This window comes from Leptosomus discolor, unplaced genomic scaffold (assembly GCF_034619465.1).
Source record: "Leptosomus discolor isolate bLepDis1 unplaced genomic scaffold, bLepDis1.hap2 HAP2_SCAFFOLD_77, whole genome shotgun sequence".
In the NCBI taxonomy this organism is placed as follows: domain Eukaryota; kingdom Metazoa; phylum Chordata; class Aves; order Leptosomiformes; family Leptosomidae; genus Leptosomus; species Leptosomus discolor.
In genome coordinates this window covers 71,268-89,372 of record NW_028237906.1, presented here as the reverse complement: position 1 = coordinate 89,372, position 18,105 = coordinate 71,268, and the positions used below count along the sequence as shown (strand labels likewise).

Sequence of the window (18,105 nt, the reverse complement as noted above, 5' to 3'; positions counted from 1 at the left end):
AAAAAAAAGGAAAAGGAAAAAACTAAACCCCAACAGAGCAAAACTGGAGAAAAGGGGAAAAGAATGAAATCTATTATTTTCCAGTCTCTGTAGGCACCCTGCCCTTCAGTTTTGGACTGAAAGAATTTAGTATGAACTCTGGAGATTTGCACCAGCCCTTTTTCTTCCTCTTGGACCTAAGTTTTCACTTGGATAGCCTGCATGGCAGGGGGCTTCTGGGCTGCTGCGCTGTGCGCTGCTGGCTGAAGGAGTGGAGGAACCAAGGTGTTTTTGAAACACTACAGGCAGCAGAGAGCTCCTGTCAGGGCTTTCACTTCCAGGGTCTAAACCACTTCTCATGTCTCTGCTGCTCTTTTGTTTCTAGGGCGTCTGGAACTGTCTATACAGCACTCGACATCACCACAGGACAAGAGGTGGGTGTCAGCAGCCCCAGCAGATTTGGCAGGGGTTCAGCGCTTTCCCCCCTGGTGCGAACAGCGGATGGGCTTTCGGATTGCCAGGAGATCTTTACTGCAAAGACTTCCACATGGCTGGGGGCGTGTGGCTGGGGGTGGGGGCAGTGTCCGAACACTGGGCTCCCCCCTGGGCTGCACAATCACTGACAGACACCCACCCCTCATCCTGCCCAGCCGCACGCCCGACGTGCAGCCCCCCAGTGATGTCTCCCCACCCACGCACCATTCCGTGCCCCCCCAGCCGTATGCCCCCCAAGACCCCAACTACGCACCCCTCCATTTCCATTTACCCCCTCAGCCGTGCCCCCCCCATGCCCCTCACCCACTTTGGGCCGAGCTCTCCTGTGCTCCCCAGCCATGTCCCCCCACCCAGCCATGCCCCCCCCCCATTTTGGGCGATGCCCCCTGAGCCCCTCCAGCCCTGCCCCTGCACCCCTGCTGGCCCCTCCCCCCGTGCTTTGCCCGCACCCCCGGGCTCCGCTCCCCTGCCCGCGCGCCCCCGACCCGGCCGTGGCCCCGCCCCCCGCCCCTCCCCATTGGCTCCCGCCGCGCCGCTCCCCTGGTAGTTTTCGAATATAAATAGGGGCGGCCGCGGGCGCGCGCCCCCCCCCTCGCGCACCGGACGGCGGAGCATCGGCGCGGCCCCGCTCCGCTCCGCCGGGGCCGGGAACGGTCGCTCCAACGGGTGTCATTAACGCCTCCCTTCCTTTCCTGCACTCGCCATGGCGGCGCAGGGCGGCCCCGGTGGCCGTGGGCTAGCCGGAGTGGCCAGGAGGCGAGCGGGCATGTCGCCGGTCACCCCGCTGACGCTGGATATGGACAAGCTGGTGGGACTGGGAAGGTGAGTGGAGACGGGGGGGCTGCCCCGCACCGCACCCCCCTCCCCCCCACGCGTGAATGCTGCCGGCTCAGGGCAGTGCTGAGCGCGGAGGGGGGGGACACCACCCACCGCCCCACCCGAGGGGGGCACCCCGAGGGGTACCGGTGGGTCCCCACGGGCTGATCGCCGGCCCCGCCCTGCCCGCAGCCACTGGGACACCCCGAAGCGGCGGGTGGCGGGGCTGTCCTTGCAGAGGCGCCGGGCCAGCCCGTGCCGGGGGTCGGCAGCCTTGGGCTCCCCCCGCAGCTCCGTCTCCTCCGAGTCCTCGGACGCGGGTGAGCGATGGGTGCTGTTGCCACACCCGCCCCTGCCCCGACCCCCCTCCTCCCCGGGGCTGGGGGTGTGCAGGGGGAGCTGTGCCGGGGGGGTGGGCGTTGGGCAGGGGGTCACTGCATGCAGGGGGGGGGTCTGGGAAGGCAGGGGAGGGGTTTGAGGGTGGGGAAGGGTCTTTCTGGGGGTGCACGTGGGAGCCGGGGCCCCCGCTCTGTCTCAGCTCCTGGCCATGCTCTGAGTCAGACTGGGATTTTAAACGGGGATTTCCTCCCCAGCGCTTCCTTCCCTGTGCTGGATGATGGGTGGGAGCCCCCCCACCCGCCCAGGCCTGCACCCCGGGGGGGGGCTCGGCTGTGGACCACCCCAGTGGGGGTCCTTGGGCAGGGTGATGTGGGACATGTTGGCCAGGATGGGTGGTCCCAGGGTCGTCCCTTAGCCATGCTGGGGGACGGGAGAAGCTTTGGGTGAGGGTCCCGCCTGAGCACACAGCAGATCCCACCCTGTGGCCCCCTCCCCAGCACTAGAAGGGAACATAGCTGGGGTGGGGGGGCTCCCCTGCACCCTGCCAGCGCCCCACAGGAGCGGGGGGGGACCTGTGCTGGAGCAGGGTCCCGGGGGCACGGCGTGCCTCCCACCCGCCCCCCCCGATGCTACCCCTGCCCCTTGTTCCCGCAGGAGTGGGGCTGGACTCCCCCACGCAGGAGGACCCCGCGGCACTGGAGGAAGTGTGAGTGTCCCTCGCCCCGCGTCCCCCCACTCCGGGAGGTCTCCACCCTTGCCCACTGTGTCCCCCCTGCTCACCCTCCCCAGGCTGCCTGCAGTGCCCACGCTCAACCTGTCCCAGCCTTGCTGGGGGGCTGTGCTTCCAGCTGTGCCCTCCACCCCAAAATTGATTTTTGGTGGGGGGTGGTGTGAGAAACCACCTCTAGTGGGGCTGTCGGTGCTGGTGCTCGGCCCAGCCCTGCTGCAGGCAGGGGTCTGGCAGTGGGTGCAGGCAAGAAGCCTCTGCGGTGCTGCCGTGCCAAGTCCTCCTCTGGCAGGGACGGCCGGCAGACGGCTCGCTGCCTCACCACGCAGCGGGGTGAGGGTGCTGAGCACCTCCCTGGGCTCCCAGCACCCCCGCCTCAGCCTCCTTGGGGTGCTGCTGCCCAGGCCTCGCAGATTTGGGGTGCAGGGATCAGCTGAGAGCCGAGCTCTGCGGGGCTGAGGGGCTCTGGGTGCCACGCCGGTGGCTTCGCCCACTCCCAGGGCCGTTGGCAGAGCCCCTCTCTGGCAGATGTTGGTGACTGAGTAACTGGGGGCAGATGGTGATGCTGGGGCAGCCTTGGGGCTGGGTGGGCTGGGCTGCAGGGGACACGCCAGTGCCTCTTTCGTCCTGTTGCAGTGTGCAGCTGCATGGCCATATGGCCGACGGCCAGCATCCACAGCATCCCCGCTGCCGGATTTACATACAGGTGGAGAGCGGGCGCCACTGCCACCAGCTACATCTGGGCCCCGAGCGGGGTCAGCAGGGTGCCCTGGACCACCTCAGCGTGCTGCTTAACCCCCCAGCCCAGATTGGGGTCCCCCCGTCTGAAACCAGTGATTTCCAGATGGGGTTTTAACCCTTTGTGGGGCTGAAAGCCACTCAGCTGTTCTCCCCTTGGGGGGGCTGATGACCGCTGCGTGGGGTGGGGTCCCTGTAAGGGCTGCGGCTGCCCATCCCCGGGGCTCCTGGGCTGCTCAGGCTGGGGCACGGGGTGCCATCCCCCCTAACCCTGGCTCCTCTCTTCCCGCAGCTTCGAGACAGCGATCCTAGAAACCAAGAGAGCTCTCAAAGAGTAAGTGAAGGGGCTCTGTCCCGGTGCCCAGACCCGAAAGCCAGGCTGTGCGTCTGCCCTTCCCTGGGGTTTGGATCAAGCTGTTGGTGTTGCTCAGTGGCTGGAGGAATTGCTGCCCTGGGGTCCTGTCCAGGGAGGTCTCACCCCACTGTGGGGACCCAGGGGACAAGGGGGTCCATGCCAGCTTCGGGGCAGGGGGTGGTGGGACGCTGCTGGTCCAGGGCATCTTCTCACTCATTCAATCCTTTTCTTTTTGCAGCAATAAGCTCCTTATCCGGAGGATCCACTCACTGCCGGTAAGTCCCGGGGGCTCTACAGGGCTGAGCTGAGGGCGGCTGGATCCTGCTGTGCCCCTGGCTGAGCTGGGAGGAGGAGGAGGAGAAGGAGGAGGATGGAGCTGGGGAGCGCAGGGGCTGTGCAGCACCTCTCACCCCTCCCAACCCGCCCTGCAGCCACAGCTCCTGGGGGCCAGCCCGGTCCTGAAGAACATCACCCACTGCCGGGAGTTCAACAGCCACGGGGCCAGGGAGCAGAGGGGCCCAAGGAAGCCTGAGGACAAGGTGAGGGGGGGCAGCAAGGCTGGGGAGAGGGAGGCAGGACCGGGGAAGGGGCAGGGGGATGCCATGCCCACCCCCCCCCTCCCCCACTGCTGCAGGAGGGGTTTGTCTTCAAGAAGCTGCAGAGGCCAAGTCAGCACAGCCGGCTGCCCGCCAGCGATGGGGCTGCGGGGAGGGACCCCCTCAGCCAGAGACTCAGCTCTGCACCCGGCCTGCAGGTGAGAGGGGCTGGGGGCGCTGAGAGGGGGGCACCGGGGGTGGGTGGTCCTGCTGCAGGGGCTGCTGAGCCGGGACCTGCTGCTCCAGCCACCCTGTTTGCACTGGAGACCTGTGGGTGTGGGAGCTGGGGGGATTGGGGTCACTGTGTCTGCAAACAGGGCTGGTGTGGGGCTGGCCCCACTCCTGAGCCATGGGCTGTGTCGTGTCCCCTCCCCAGTTCGACACCCCCGAGAAGGAAAACGTCGCCCAGGGCGAGAGCCCCATCATCCTGCGCTGGTGCTCCTTGACCTCCTCCATGTCTGAAGAGGAAGATGATGGCTTAGTGGAGATCCTGGATGAGGAGGAGATGAAGGTAGGGAGGGCTCCTCCATCTGGACAGCTGGATATACCCTGGGCAGGGGCTCCGTCCCTGCCCAGGGGGGTGCGAAGCAGCAGTGGGACTCGTTCCCTTCATGCTCTTCTCTGTCTCTCCCCTGTGGCCCCCCCAGGTGCCCCCCGAGAAGAGCGATACCGACAGGCCACAGGGGATGGAGAACCTACTGACTGCGCCCCTGGTGAGGAAGGAGGAGGCTGAGCCGGTACGTTGGGTGTCTCAGGGGGTGGATGGGGCCCCAGGCTCCCCCTTCCTGGGGTCTCCAAGGTGGGGTCTGGGGGTGAGGGTCACTGGTTGGCGAACAGCACACACCCCCCAGGGCTTTGGGCTTGTCCTGGGTGGTGTGTAGCCACTAGAGAGGGACCCTTTTGCCTTTGTTCTCGTGGTGCTGGGGGGGGGGGTATGTGGGGGGAATGCCAGACCCTTGGGCACCAACACGGGCTCTCTCCCCACACAGTGTCCGGTGAAGCGCGGCAAGTGCAGGCAGCTCTTCCGCTCGCCCTCGCTGCCCAGCAGCGTCATCAGGCCCATCCTGAAGCGGATAGACCGACCCCAGGACCGGGACACCCCCGTCAAGACCAAGCGACGGAGGAGCGTGGCCGGTAGCCCTGGCGAGGAGGCGGCAGCGGCGGAGCCGGTGGGTGATGGGGAATCCTCGGGGTGAGGCGTCCTTGCCCGTCCCGGGTGGGACTGCCCGGTGCCACGGCTCTGCCGGCGCCCTCGCTAACGCCGAGGGGGGTGTCTCTGGTTCATGGCCCCGCAGAAAGCGCGGCTGCTGTGCTCCAGGTCCTTCTGCCACGAGGAGATGGAGAACCTGCTGGCCAACGACCACCGGGAGCTCATCGGGGACTTCTCCAAGGTAGGGCTGCTGGGGGTGCTGCAGGCTTGGGGGTGCCGCCTGCCCCCCTCTCCTGAAACAAAGGGGGACCATCAGTGGAGCCCTGCGCTGGTGCCAGAGCCCCAATACAGCTGGTGGCCCTTGTTTGGGACCAAGGGGACTTGGGGCTGAGACTTTCCAGCCTGAAGAGCCTGACCCGCTACTCTTCCAGTGCCGCAGCGCCGTCCCTCTTGGGAGGGAGCAAACGTCGCAGGTGGGGGGTCTTCTGGGCTGGGGGGAGCGGGTGGCAGCCAGGACGTCTCCCTGGGGACAGATTCTGACCCAGCACCCGCCTCTCCTCCAGCCTTACCTTCTGCAGACGGTAGAGGGGAAGCACCCGGACCTGAAGTACATTTCCCCCGAAATGGTAAGGGAGCAGTGACCTCTTCCCCAAAAATACACCCCCACAGGGCTGTCTCGCTGCCCGCCCCCCCCCGCCCCCCCCTCGGTGACGGGCTCCCCCCACAGATGGTGGCAGTGCTGACGGGGCAGTTCAGCAGCCTCATCGAGAGCTGCGTGATCGTGGACTGCAGGTACCCCTACGAGTACGAGGGAGGCCACATCAAGGTCAGAACCGCCGCTGCGCCCCTCGGGGCTGGGGACAGGGTGGTCATGGGTGGGGGAGACACAAACCTGTCAAACCTCAGAGGGGCTGATGCCCCCCCCCCAAAGGTGCTGAACCCCCTGGAGGGGTTGAGAGCCTCCCCAAAGGTGCTGAGCACCTCCGGAGGTGCTGAGCCCCAGCTGGAAGGAGGAGGGGGGTGAAGGCATTCCCAGCAGATGGGGCAGAAGGGGGGCAGGGTATGAAGGCCCCCCCCCGCCCCGAGATGAAATGGGAGGAGGGGGGGGCTGAAAGGGGCCCCTCTCCCTCGCCAGGGCGCCGTCAACCTGCCGCTGGAGCAGGACGTGGAGGAGTTCCTGCTGAAGAAGCCCATCGTGCCCTTCGACGCCAGCAAGAGGGTGATCGTCATCTTCCACTGCGAGTTCTCCTCCGAGAGGGGGCCCAGGATGTGAGTTTGGGGGGGTTGGGGGAGGTGGGGTGGACGCTGGGTTCTGCCGGACCCCCTGGGCATGGCAGGATCCTATCTGGGTGCCAATCCTGTCCCCTGTCCCGCAGGTGCCGGTTCATCAGGGAGAAGGACCGAGCCTGTACCGAGTACCCCCACCTCCACTACCCCGAGCTCTATGTCCTGAAGGGGGGGTACCGGGAGTTCTTCCCCCAGTACCAGGTAAGCCCCCCTACCTTTCACCCCCTCTGTGGGAGGGGGGGAGGTCCCTGGCAGGAGGGTGAGAGTGCTGGGTGGGAGGAAATCACCCTCTCCGCTCCCCAAAACCCTGCCCTGTGAGGGGAAAGGGTCTGGCTCTGAGCATCCTCCATGAGGGTGGTACCTCCAGGGGAAGGGGGTTGTGCTGGGGGTCCTGGGGGGTGCTGGGTTTGCCCCAGGGGGTGGGGAGGGGGGCCTGCAGGTGCTGACAGAGCCGTGGGTGCCCAGATGCACTGCGAGCCCCAGGACTACCGGCCGATGGACCACGAGGACTTCAAGGAGGACCTGCGCAAGTTCCGCCAGAAGAGCCGCAGCGGGGCGGGCGAGCGCAGCAAGCGGGAGCTCTACAGCCGCCTCAACAACTTCTGAGGGACCCCTGCAGCCCCCTGCCCACCCCCTACCCGGGGCTGCCGGTGCTCACCGTCGCCCAGCCCAAAACCTGGTCGCCACCCCGCCCCCCCCCCCCCCCAGCCTTCCCAGCTCTGTGCTGGGTGCCCTGCCCAGCATCGCCCCCCTCAGCAGCGCGGGGCAGGGGGCCATGGTTGTGGGGTTTTACCCCTTTTTTACCCTAAAAGGTGTTTAGGTTTTACCCCAAATGGTGGCTGGGGGCTGTAGCATGTGAGTGGGGAATGCCTAGGGGGGCTCAATCCCTGCCAGGTTCAAACTTCCTCTGGGAGTGGGGGTCAGGCTACCTCCCCTCCCCAGCATCAGGGATGGGGCTCGGGGGCTGTGGGGCAGCCCCCCAAGCCAGTGCCCCCCTTCCCCTTGCACCCTGGGCTGGGTGGGGGGTGGCTTTGCCAGCTTTGGGCAAGCCACGGGACTGCAGCACATCACCCCCCCCCCCCCCCCCCCCCCAAGGGTGATCCTGTGTCCCCAGGCCCTGTCACACACACATCACCACCACCACCCCGTCCATAAGGGCTGCGACCCCCCGTCAGCAAAGCTTTATTGGCAGAACTCTTATAGAAAAGCACTTAAACCTCCTTTGCTGCCAGGGGGTGCTGCAGGGGGTGGGGCTGGGGGGTGCCCCTTGTACTGCTCACTGACTATTTGGGGAGTTCCTTGTTGTTGTGGTGTTTTGCCACATTGTTGGTTAACTTTGGGGGGGCGGGAGGGGCTTCACCCCCACCCCAGAGTGGCTGCTGCCAAAGCACCACATGCTGGGGAGGGGGGAATGGCCCCTGTGCCCCCATGTCTTGTTTGTTTTTATTGGTTTTTTTTAACATTTCTGTTTAATAACTTTGTGAGGAGGGAAAGCCTTGGCTCTGGTCTGTGACTGCGCTGCGAATCTGAGGGGGGTCGGGGGTCCCCCCCCTGCTTTGAGGGTGGGGTTGGGGCGCTTTAAGGAACGGGAGAGCTGTTTAAAGGGGTGATGGCTGCCCTGTGGGGCTGGGGTCACAGCTAGACCAACCCCCTCAGGGCTGTGTGTGGGGCAGGAGGAGGGGTGGGGATGGTGGGGTGACCGTGGGGTCCCACAACTGGGACAGTGGTGTGTGGTGGGGGGGCACCCCCAGCTTGGTTGTTGTGCCCCTCATGCTCGCCCTGCCACCTGCTGCCCCCCCCCAGGGTGATCCTGTGTCCCCAGGCCCTGTCACACACACCACCACCACCCCCCCACCCCCGGGGTGATCCTGTGTCCCCCAGGCCTGTGACACCCTGACGTGCGGAAAAGACTTTACAACCCGAAAGGTTACACAGTAGGTGTGTTTATTGCGCGCAGATGCACGGGGGATCGCTCCACCACAAACGTGCATCCCCACCGTGGCCGCTTCTCCAGTATTTACCCAGTTAAAACATCACCTATTTTGAAACGCCTAGACATATTCATGACCTGTCCCCAAAAAGGCCATTCCTTCCTGTCACTTGTCATTTCCATAATCTCCGCCTCGGGCTCCTCCTCGGGGCGCTTGCGCAGTTCCTCCTGGTGGTCCTGGGCAGGGGTCTTCAGGGATGAAGGCCGTAGGTCTTCCTCGCTCTGGTCTCCTCCCCTCTCCCCTGGAATCTCTAATTTGGCTGAGCTTGCAGTCCCAGACTGGTTTCAGCCTGGTCTGTCCCTGTGTGCACATCTGGCTGTCTCCTCTTTGTTCTTGGTTAGAGATGGATGTTAGCGAGCCCTCCTTAGCCCTTAGCTCCTCCTGCCTTTGACGCCTTTGAGCCATGAATTAGGTCCTTGTTTCTGTCTTTTCTGTTTCCCTTATCAGCTTCTTTCTCAAGCAATTTGCGGGGGTAGTGACTAATTGTCTACTTGCATGCATGTTAGTTCTGGGAAGCAAGTTTTAATAGGTTTAGCTTTTTTCTATGTAGCTCCCTATTAATATTTTCGATATATCTTGGGTTATAAAATATATTTTCTATATGTCCCCCTACCAATTCCCCCCTTTTCTATTGAGTTAAGTGAATTCTTTTACTTGGCTATTCTGGTTGGTATAATGCTTCGTACATTGAAGTTATTCTTCTAACTATACGCCAAACCCACATATATAGGGTCCCTACTAGAAATAATAAAATAGCGGTAGCTATCAACAACGCTACTATTGGATGCATTAGGACGTTGAAAAAGTCCGGTGTCTGAAGGTGACCACCCAAAAAGTGTATCCCACCATTTGTGTTCTCCGTCCTTTTTGACCCTTTTCAAGACCCTACTTATCTCATTTGCCTCATGATGAACAGTTATTAGAGTTTCCTGTCCGTTATTCTTGGCTTCCTCTAATATCTGCATTAAGTCTGGGTGTTTCAACAACCTTTTTGTCACTGCTAAATCCATCCCTGTAGGTGTGGGTTCTAGTTCAGAAATCAGTGTATAGTTTGATCTCAGGATTTGATGAGAAACCACAGGAGCAAAGTAGCTAAAGTCACATCCTGTGATGGTGGTAAAATTACAAATACAGAAGTTCGAGTGATTCCTGGTGTCTATTTCTACTCCTTCTACAGACACAAAGCGACATGTTGTTCTTAAACAAGCACAACCTTTTCCTGCATAGACAACAAGATTTCAATGGTAATCCTATTTCACCAGGTGCCCAGACCCAGGTTACAAAGACAGGTTGTGTTAGAGTAAAATTATGCCAACAATCCAGGATACTGCAAGGCTTTCTATTTGTTGTGTTTGTTATTATATTGGATACCCCTATCTGGTTTGCCCTTTTGTAGGAAGTTCCGTTAATTCCTCGGCATCCTACGCTTATGTTTTGACCCAGCATTCCCTGCAGTTGAGGCATCATTCTCTGAAGGTCTGTGCTCCAATAATTTTTGGGCTACACTTCATTTTTATGCATAACCACGGTGGCAAGGCTTAAGCTTTTTCTATCAGAGAGCGATCCCATATCCCCAGTATATTCAATATGAGCTTGGGTCCATGGCCATTCTGGGGTGTTACTGTTCGACCCTTGGGTTACGATAACTACAAATACAACAATTTTCCTGACTAAATCTTGGCAGGCCGAGTTACTAAACACTTCTGGGTGCAATATACTCATTTCGCTCGGCAAAGCTTTAGTTTCAGTTCATCCTCACCCTGTGTTACTTTCCAAGGAGTTTTAGGAGCTTTCTTCACTCAGGAGTGGTGAATCCAGGCGCTTTGTTCCCTGATCTTGATTGCCGTGAAAGAGGTAAGAAGCACTTGGTATGGTCCTTCCCACTGTGGCTCCACAGTTTTCTCTGTAAGAGACTTAACATACACCTAGTCTCCAGGTTCTATGTTATGCACTGACCCATCCAAACCCCTGCATCGGGTTCCAAACACCTGTTTTTCAAATTTACGAAGCTGTTTCCCTAATGGCACCATATAGGAAGTCATCAATTCTTCACCAATTTGTGAAGAGGTTCCCTTTTGTACCCCATAGGGTCGCCCATATAGGATTTCAAATGGGCTTAGCCCTTCTTTAGCTCGGGGTCTAGTTCGTATCCGTAGCATTGCTAGGGGTAGAGATTGTGGCCAGGCCCAATTGGTTTCTTGTCCTAATTTAACAATCTGTTGTTTAATCAAGTGATTCATTTTCTCCACCTGGCCACTGGATTGTGGCCGGTATGGAGTGTGTAGTTGCCAGTCTGTCCCTAGATGGTGGTTTATTTTTGGCACAACTTTGGAGATGAAGTGCGGCCCTCTATCTGAGGACATCACCGCTGGGACTCCAAACCTGGGTATGATTTCTTGTAGCAACACCTTGGTCACCTCTCGAGCTTTGGCTGTTCTGCATGGGAAGGCTTCTGGCCAGCCTGAAAAGGTGTCAGTTGGTACAAGCAAGTATTTATACCCCCCTTTTCTAGGAAGTTCCGCAAAATCAATTTGCCAATGTTGTCCCGGACAATTCCCTTTCCCAATTTGGCCCATTTCTGGTTTGGGGACAATTTTTGGATTAGTCTGGAGGCAAAGGTCACATTGCTGAGTCACTTGTCTGACAGTGGTGTATAAATATCGAGCTGTCCCGTGTCTGATAAGGTATTTGTGTAATGCCTCCGCCCCCCAGTGTCCCTTCTTGTGTTCCTCCCGGACCAATGGCCAAACCGTATAAGAGGGGACTATGAGTTTCCCATGTGATGTTATGGCCCACCCGTCCTAATTGTATGTTCCTTCCAAAGCTGTGATTAACTTTCGATCCTCCTTAGTGTATTCTGGCTTACCTTCTAGGGTTATCTGTCCGTCTGGGACTAGTGCTCCCTCTACCTTTACCATTTCTTTAGCTGCCTGTTTTGCCTCTCTGTCCGCCAGTTCGTTTCCTCTTTCCAATTCAGTGCTCACTTTCTGGTGTGCCCTGATGTGCATAATTGCCACTTTTTCAGGAAGTTGGATTGCATTCAAAAGTCTTAAAATTTCCTTTGCGTGCTTGATAGTCTTTCCTTGGGAGTTCAACAGTCCTCGCTCCTTCCAAATTGCTCCGTGGGCATCTACCACTCCAAAGGCGTATTTAGAATCAGTCCAAATATTCACAGCCTTTCCTTCGGCCCTCTCCAGGGCCCGAGGGAGGGCTACGATCTCGGCCTTTTGCGCTGAAGTGTCAGCCGGTAGTGGTCCAGATTCTATTACCTTTTCAGCAGTGGTGATGGCGTACCCAGAATGTCGTTTTTCCGCCCAGGATATAGCCGCTCCCATCTGTGAACCAGTGCTCTGCCCCATCCATGGGGGTATCCTTTAGGTCCATGCGGCTAGAGTACGTGGCCTCAATCGTCTCGAGGCAGTCGTGGTCCACTGGTTCTCCAGACTTCCCACTAAGAAATGAAGCTGGGTTGACAATGTTAGTGGTCACAATCTCAACATCATCCTGCTCGACCATGATAGCTTGATATTTCAGGAATCTCTGTGGGGAGAGCCAATGTCCCCCTTTCACTTCAAGGACTGTAGACACTGTGTGAGATAGGAAACCAGTCATTTTCTGACCCAGGGTAGACTTCTGAGGTTCCTGGACATTCAGGATGACTGCTGCTACCGCCCTTAGGCAGCCAGGCCACCCTTTGGCAGCAGCGTCCAGTTGTTTGGAGAAGTACGCCACAGCTCGTCTGTATGGTCCCAGGTCTTGTGCCAGTACTCCTAACGCTATTCCCTGCTTTTCATGGGAAAACAGGAGAAATGGTCTACTCACATCAGGGAGTCCCAGTGCAGGTGCTGACATCAGGGCCTTCTTCAGCTGATGGAATGCCCGATCTGACTCAGCATCCCATTGGAGGTGACTTTGACTGGATTTTATCAGGGAATACAGTGGTTTGGCCAGCAGGCCATAGTCATGTATCCAGAGCCGGCACCACGCCGTCATTCCCAGGAAGGTCCGCAGTTCTTTTACAGTCTGTGGCCGAGGGGTCTGGCATACGGCTTCTTTCCTGGCTTGCCCCAGGGACCGTTGCCCTGCACTGATCTCATACCCTAAGTATGTAACCTGCTGCAAAGTCACTTGTGCCTTGTTTGGGACACTCAGTACCCCTGAAGCCCAAGAAAAGTTAATAAACTTACAGTCCAGGTGACACAGGCTTCTCTGGTTTTAGTTGCAATGAGGATGTTCTCCACGTATTGTAGTATTTTTCCTTCTTCCGATGGTGGTTCCCATAATCCCAAATCTTTCGCTAGTTGGTTCCCAAAGATGGTAGGGCTGTTCTTGAAACCTTGTGGCAACACCGTCCTCGTGAGCTGGGTCTTCCGACCGCTCTTAGGGTTTTCCCACTTGAATGCAAAACTTTTCTGACTGGCTTCATGGAGAAGGAGGCAAAAGAAGGCATCTTTTACTTCTATAAACTGTAAACCAAATTAAATCAGGGGTTAAGGTGATTAGCAAGGTATGTGGATTGGCAACCCCGGGGTATAGAACCTCTGTTATTTTGTTAATGGCCCTCAGATCTTGGACTATTCGATAGGACCCATCTGGTTTTCGGACCGGGAGAATGGGGGTATTGAACTCCAATTCACATTCCCTCAATAAGCCCAATTCTAGGAATCGCTCTATTTTCGGTTGAATCCTTTCCCTGTCTTCTTTCTTTAGTGGGTATTGTTTGATTCTTACCGCTCTCTGTCCATCCTTCAAATTTCTTATTATTGGTTGGGCATTCTTGGCACGTCCTGGGGCATCAGTCACCCAAACCCCGGGGCAGACCTGATTAATGATCTCCTCGTCGATTTGTCCTTCTATGGGAATATTCACCAAAGACAAGCTCATTATTTGTACATATTGATCATCATTTACCTCCAGAGTAATCTCACCCTTTTTGAATTTTATCGTGGCCTCCAGCTGTTCCAATAGGTCTTTTCCCAACAGGGAATTCGGTGAATTTGGCATAGACAAAAATTTATGGATGCCTACCTGCTTGACCAGTTTATATTTTAATGGTTCCAAAAAACAAGCTTTTTCACTCTGGCCAGTTGCTCCCTTTACCATGACATAGTCATTTCCTAAAGGCATTAAAGCTTGATTCAAAACTGAGTATGTTGCCCCCGTATCAACTAGAAACTCCATTTTTTTGTTGTTGTTGTTTTTCTCCTCATTTCGTTGTAATCAATGGATCTTCTAATCAGTCCATTACATGTGCGATCATTTTTCTTGGGTTATCCCGCCACCTATTGTTCCCCTGACGCTGTCGCTCCAGACATTCCCTTTTCCAGAGACCCGTTTTTTTACATATAGCACATTGATCCCTGCTCAGGGGCGCCGGTCCACGTCTCATCCTGGATTTAGGTTTCCATTCTCTCTCTTCTCCAACTACTGCCACCAATTTGCCTAGACTCTGCTTATAATTGTCCTCTCTGTTGCTAAACACCCTCCAAGCCTCTTCCAATAACACTTCCAAGTTTCGACGATTTGGTGGACGTAATTTTTGTCATTTACATCTGATATCATTCTGAGATTGTCCTAGAAATAGGGATACCAGATGTTGTATTCCCACTGCTGACCCGGGGTCCAGTGGTGTATGACAACACATCGTGTCCCTTAGTCTATCGAGAAATTTGGAAGGGGACTCAGGGGGACCTTGTTTCACTGCATATAGCACTGCTCGATTTATAGGTTTTGGAATTGCCTTCTCCATTCCTTTCACTACCCATCCTTGGTATGCTCGTAATGTATCCACATCAGCTGATCGATTAGGGTCCCAGTTTGGGTCCTGCAAGGGGAAGTATTCTTTAACATCACCCCTTTTTATCTCATAATATTCTTTTGCCAAATCCCCGGCAGTTTTTATAACCAACTGTGTTTCTGTTTCGGTTAAGCAGTCCAATAACAGTTACATGTCATTCCAATCGGGGCTGTACTGTTTTATTATAAACTGGAGAGTTTGAGTAACGCCTACTGGGTCACTGCGATATTTTCGGGCAGCATCTTTCCATTCCTTCAGCTCGTTACCAGAGAATGGTATTTTGACTTTTCCTGTTTCTCCATCCGGTCCAACTGCGTCCTGGAGAGGAGCTTGGAGAACTGTTTCTGCTATCTGCCTTCCCTGGGTTCGGGAAGATATCGGGCTATCTGGTGGGGAGGAGGGAGGATGTGGAGGGGTACGGACCCTTTCTAAGTCCTCATCTCGCCCTTGTGGCTGCTGAGGGGGCCTAAATAGATCACTTAGATCTTGTTCTGATCCACGGTTAGTTTGACTTCTCTCTGTACACCTTTGGCCAATGCTACAAGCCGAACAGCACCTTTTAATTTATTTTTGTTGTTGTTTTTGTTTTCTTTTTCTAATGCAAGGACAATGGGTTCTCGTGGGGGTACTAATCCACAGTCCCTTTGCCACTCAGGATTGTCCCGGAGAACAAAGAACATATCAGCGTATGTTACTTCATCCCATTTCCCTTCTCTCCTCAGAAACAACATTAACTGTAAGAGCGTGTTATAGTCTAACGTGCCGCCTTCCTTAGGCCATTTTGCCCCATCTTCCAGCTTATAAAGCGGCCACCATTGATTGCAATACTTAATTAACTCTTTCTTCTTTTCTGTGCCCCCTTGTCCTGCTCTGTCTTTCCAATGTGTCAGAACACATCCTAAAGGGGATTTTTCATGAGGTTTACTCTTTCCTCCCCCCATCTTTTGTTTTTCAAACCCGAACCCTTCGCTTATCTTTTCCTTCCTTCTCCGCACAACTCTACTTTCCACGGACCAACATTACTACTTATCAATATCCACGTGTTACACAGACGTATCAAGGATGGGCACGGCACTCCTTATTCATACTTCAAGTTATTACACTTGCTTCGCTCTTCTCCGGCCGCCTCAGTCGCCCCAGCTCGGAACCGCGAATAAAGCTCCTCACTCACTTCGTACGTCTCACTCACGCATACACTCAGAATGTCCGGACAGTTTTGATAGTAACGACAGGAATTGTAATTGCAGGAAGCTTCAACTAACATATAAAGCCATTCACAAACGACTCATGTTGATCCCCAGGCAAATCATACAATTACCTCCCCTTTTGTTGCCAGGTGATGGAGTCCACCTACTCATCCAGGGCACGGGCAAACCGACTTCCCTGGACAAGAGTCATGACCAACATCCCCTGGCAAGATTGTGGGGTTTAAGTTTAGTTATTTAGCCTTCCCAGTGAACACCCTTCTAAGCAGCTGCAAATATTGGAAAGATGACATGATCGTGAGAGGCCCACTTACCCTTCTCCTGCTTCTTATATACCAGTCATTAGCAGGTCCGTCCTGGCTCCCGATGTTGGGATGCAGCGGCAACCTCGGATTTGCTCGATCTACTGCCAAGATCGCTAGCGGCCGCCCTATCAGTCAGCAAATCCCCCTGTTACCATGCAGGGTACCCTCCTCCCATACGGGGACTATGCTGCACGCCAGATGTCTCTGCTCGATTTACCAGCTGCCCCGGCCACGCGTACGACTTACAGGCCCCTCTCACAAAACATACCGTTTGATCCGCGGCTTCAGGAGGTTGTTGTCTGCTCCCGCGGTGAGCGGCTGGCAGCGGAGGCTCCTCCGAGGAAAGTGCTTGGGGTGCGCCCAGGGGCGTCCGCTCCCCAGGCGATCCCACAGCCGAGCAGAGAGCCTTCTGGCTGGCTCGCCAAAACTGACGTAGGGAAAAGACTTTACAACCCGAAAGGTTACACAGTAGGTGTGTTTATTGTGCACAGATGCACGGGGGATCGCTCCACCACAAACGTGCATCCCCACTGTGGCCGCTTCTCCAGTATTTATCCAGTTAAAACATCACCTATTTCGAAACGCCTAGACATATTCATGACCTGTCCCCAAAAAGGCCATTCCTTCCTGTCACTTGTCATTTCCATAATCTCTGCCTCGGGCTCCTCCTCGGGGCGCTTGCGCAGTTCCTCTTGGTGGTCCTGGGCAGGGGTCTTCAGGGATGAAGGCCGTAGTTCTTCCTCGCTCTGTACTCCTCCCCTCTCCCCTGGAAGCTCTAATTTGGCTGAGCTTGCAGTCCCAGACTGGTTTCAGCCTGGTCTGTCCCTGTGTGCACATCTGGCTATCTCCTTTTTGTTCTTGGTTAGAGATGGATGTTAGCGAGCCCTCCTTAGCTCTTAGCTCCTCCTGCCTTTGACGCCTTTGAGCCATGAATTAGGTCCTTGTTTCTGTCCTTTCTGTTTCCCTTATCAGCTTCTTTCTTGAGCAGTTTGCAGGGGTTAGTGACTAATTGCCTACTTGCATGCATGTTAGGTCTGGGATGCAAGTTTTAATAGTTTTAGCTTTGTTTTCCTATGTAGCTCCCTATTAATATTTTCGATATATCTTGGGTTATAAAATATATTTTCTATGTGGCCCCCTATCACCAGCTGTCTTTTCCATGAGGTAATTTAGCTGTGCCTGTTCATCTCAGTGCCCTTGTTTTCTTCTTTCAGCTACCTGGTCGGTGATGAGCTCCGGGTGGTGATGGAATACATGGCCGGAGGTGCTTTAACCGAAGATGTTACCCAGTTTTGTATGGAGGAAGGGCAGATGGCAGCTGTCTGTAGGGAGGTGAGGGATCCCGCGTGTGCTTCCTCTTCCTTGGATGGGATGGTGCTGGTGAACAGGTGGCAAGAACAGGAGGGATTTCATCTTGAGAGCTTTGTTTCTGCCTTGCTTTATGATATGGAGAAGAAAGGGCACCTTAAGTGAACTGCCTGACAGTGTCACTGCACTTTCTGTACTCTGTGATTACACTATTAAACACCGTTATTGCATTACATTTTTTTACTTTTTTTTTTTTTAGTTTGACTCTTCTCAACTTTTCCTCTTTAAACACGTGCCTGGAGCATGTCTGTACTGCATTCCTTGCCTGTAAAAGCAAACATGCTGGTGGCAGAATTTTAAAAGAACAGCAAGGCAAAGGAGAGACTCATTTGTCAGAGTCTCAGCTTAAAAGGATAGCATTCCACCCAAAATGGTGTTTGCTCCTGAAAAATGACTAAGGTGCTATTTCCAAATCTGCTGTAGAGCCTGACAATAAAGTCTTTGTCCTGCAACCTCCCACCCAACAGTGATCTACTTCACACAGAAGGAAGGGACTTTCTCATTTCTGGCAAACAATACTTTGTCATATGGATGGAGATAGCACACTGATTGCGGCAGCAGCCATCCTGCCTGTGCTTTCAGGGGCTAGTCTGTGACAGTAATGGACATTTCTCTTCCCAAACCTGATATGCCTTCGTTTGGAAAGTTGTTACTTTAATAGTGTTGAAGCAGCAAGCTATTCCTCTTGACAGTGCAATATTCAGGCATTGCTCGCAATTCATCTGGAAATTCAATGTTTTAGAGGCGTTTCATTCTTGAGTGATGAAATCTGGTCATTAATTTTTACCCTCATGTTTCCTTTTTACCTATCAGTGCCTGCAAGCCCTGGATTTCCTTCATTCAAAGCAAGTGATTCACAGGGACATCAAAAGCGACAACATTCTGCTTGCAGTGGATGGGACTGTCAAATTGGGTAGGTATTCTTGGTCAGGCACAGCCTTCCCAGACTGTGGCATG

The 18,105-nt window shown here is 55.5% G+C and overlaps 1 protein-coding gene across 1 annotated transcript in view; it reads left to right on the top strand.

The window, feature by feature from the left end:
* LOC147412439 (M-phase inducer phosphatase 2-like) overlaps positions 1-7,088 on the top strand; it is a 110,253-nt gene extending 103,165 nt beyond the window's left edge. The window contains exons 2-11 of the mRNA XM_086481370.1: positions 3,387-3,428; positions 4,422-4,556; positions 4,708-4,782; positions 5,035-5,214; positions 5,341-5,436; positions 5,759-5,821; positions 5,923-6,021; positions 6,331-6,464; positions 6,572-6,683; positions 6,948-7,088. Of these exons, the coding sequence (XP_086337496.1) occupies positions 3,387-3,428; positions 4,422-4,556; positions 4,708-4,782; positions 5,035-5,214; positions 5,341-5,436; positions 5,759-5,821; positions 5,923-6,021; positions 6,331-6,464; positions 6,572-6,683; positions 6,948-7,088 (1,077 nt within the window). The remainder of the gene's footprint in view (positions 1-3,386; positions 3,429-4,421; positions 4,557-4,707; positions 4,783-5,034; positions 5,215-5,340; positions 5,437-5,758; positions 5,822-5,922; positions 6,022-6,330; positions 6,465-6,571; positions 6,684-6,947) is intronic.
* Positions 7,089-18,105: the final 11,017 nt, after the last annotated feature.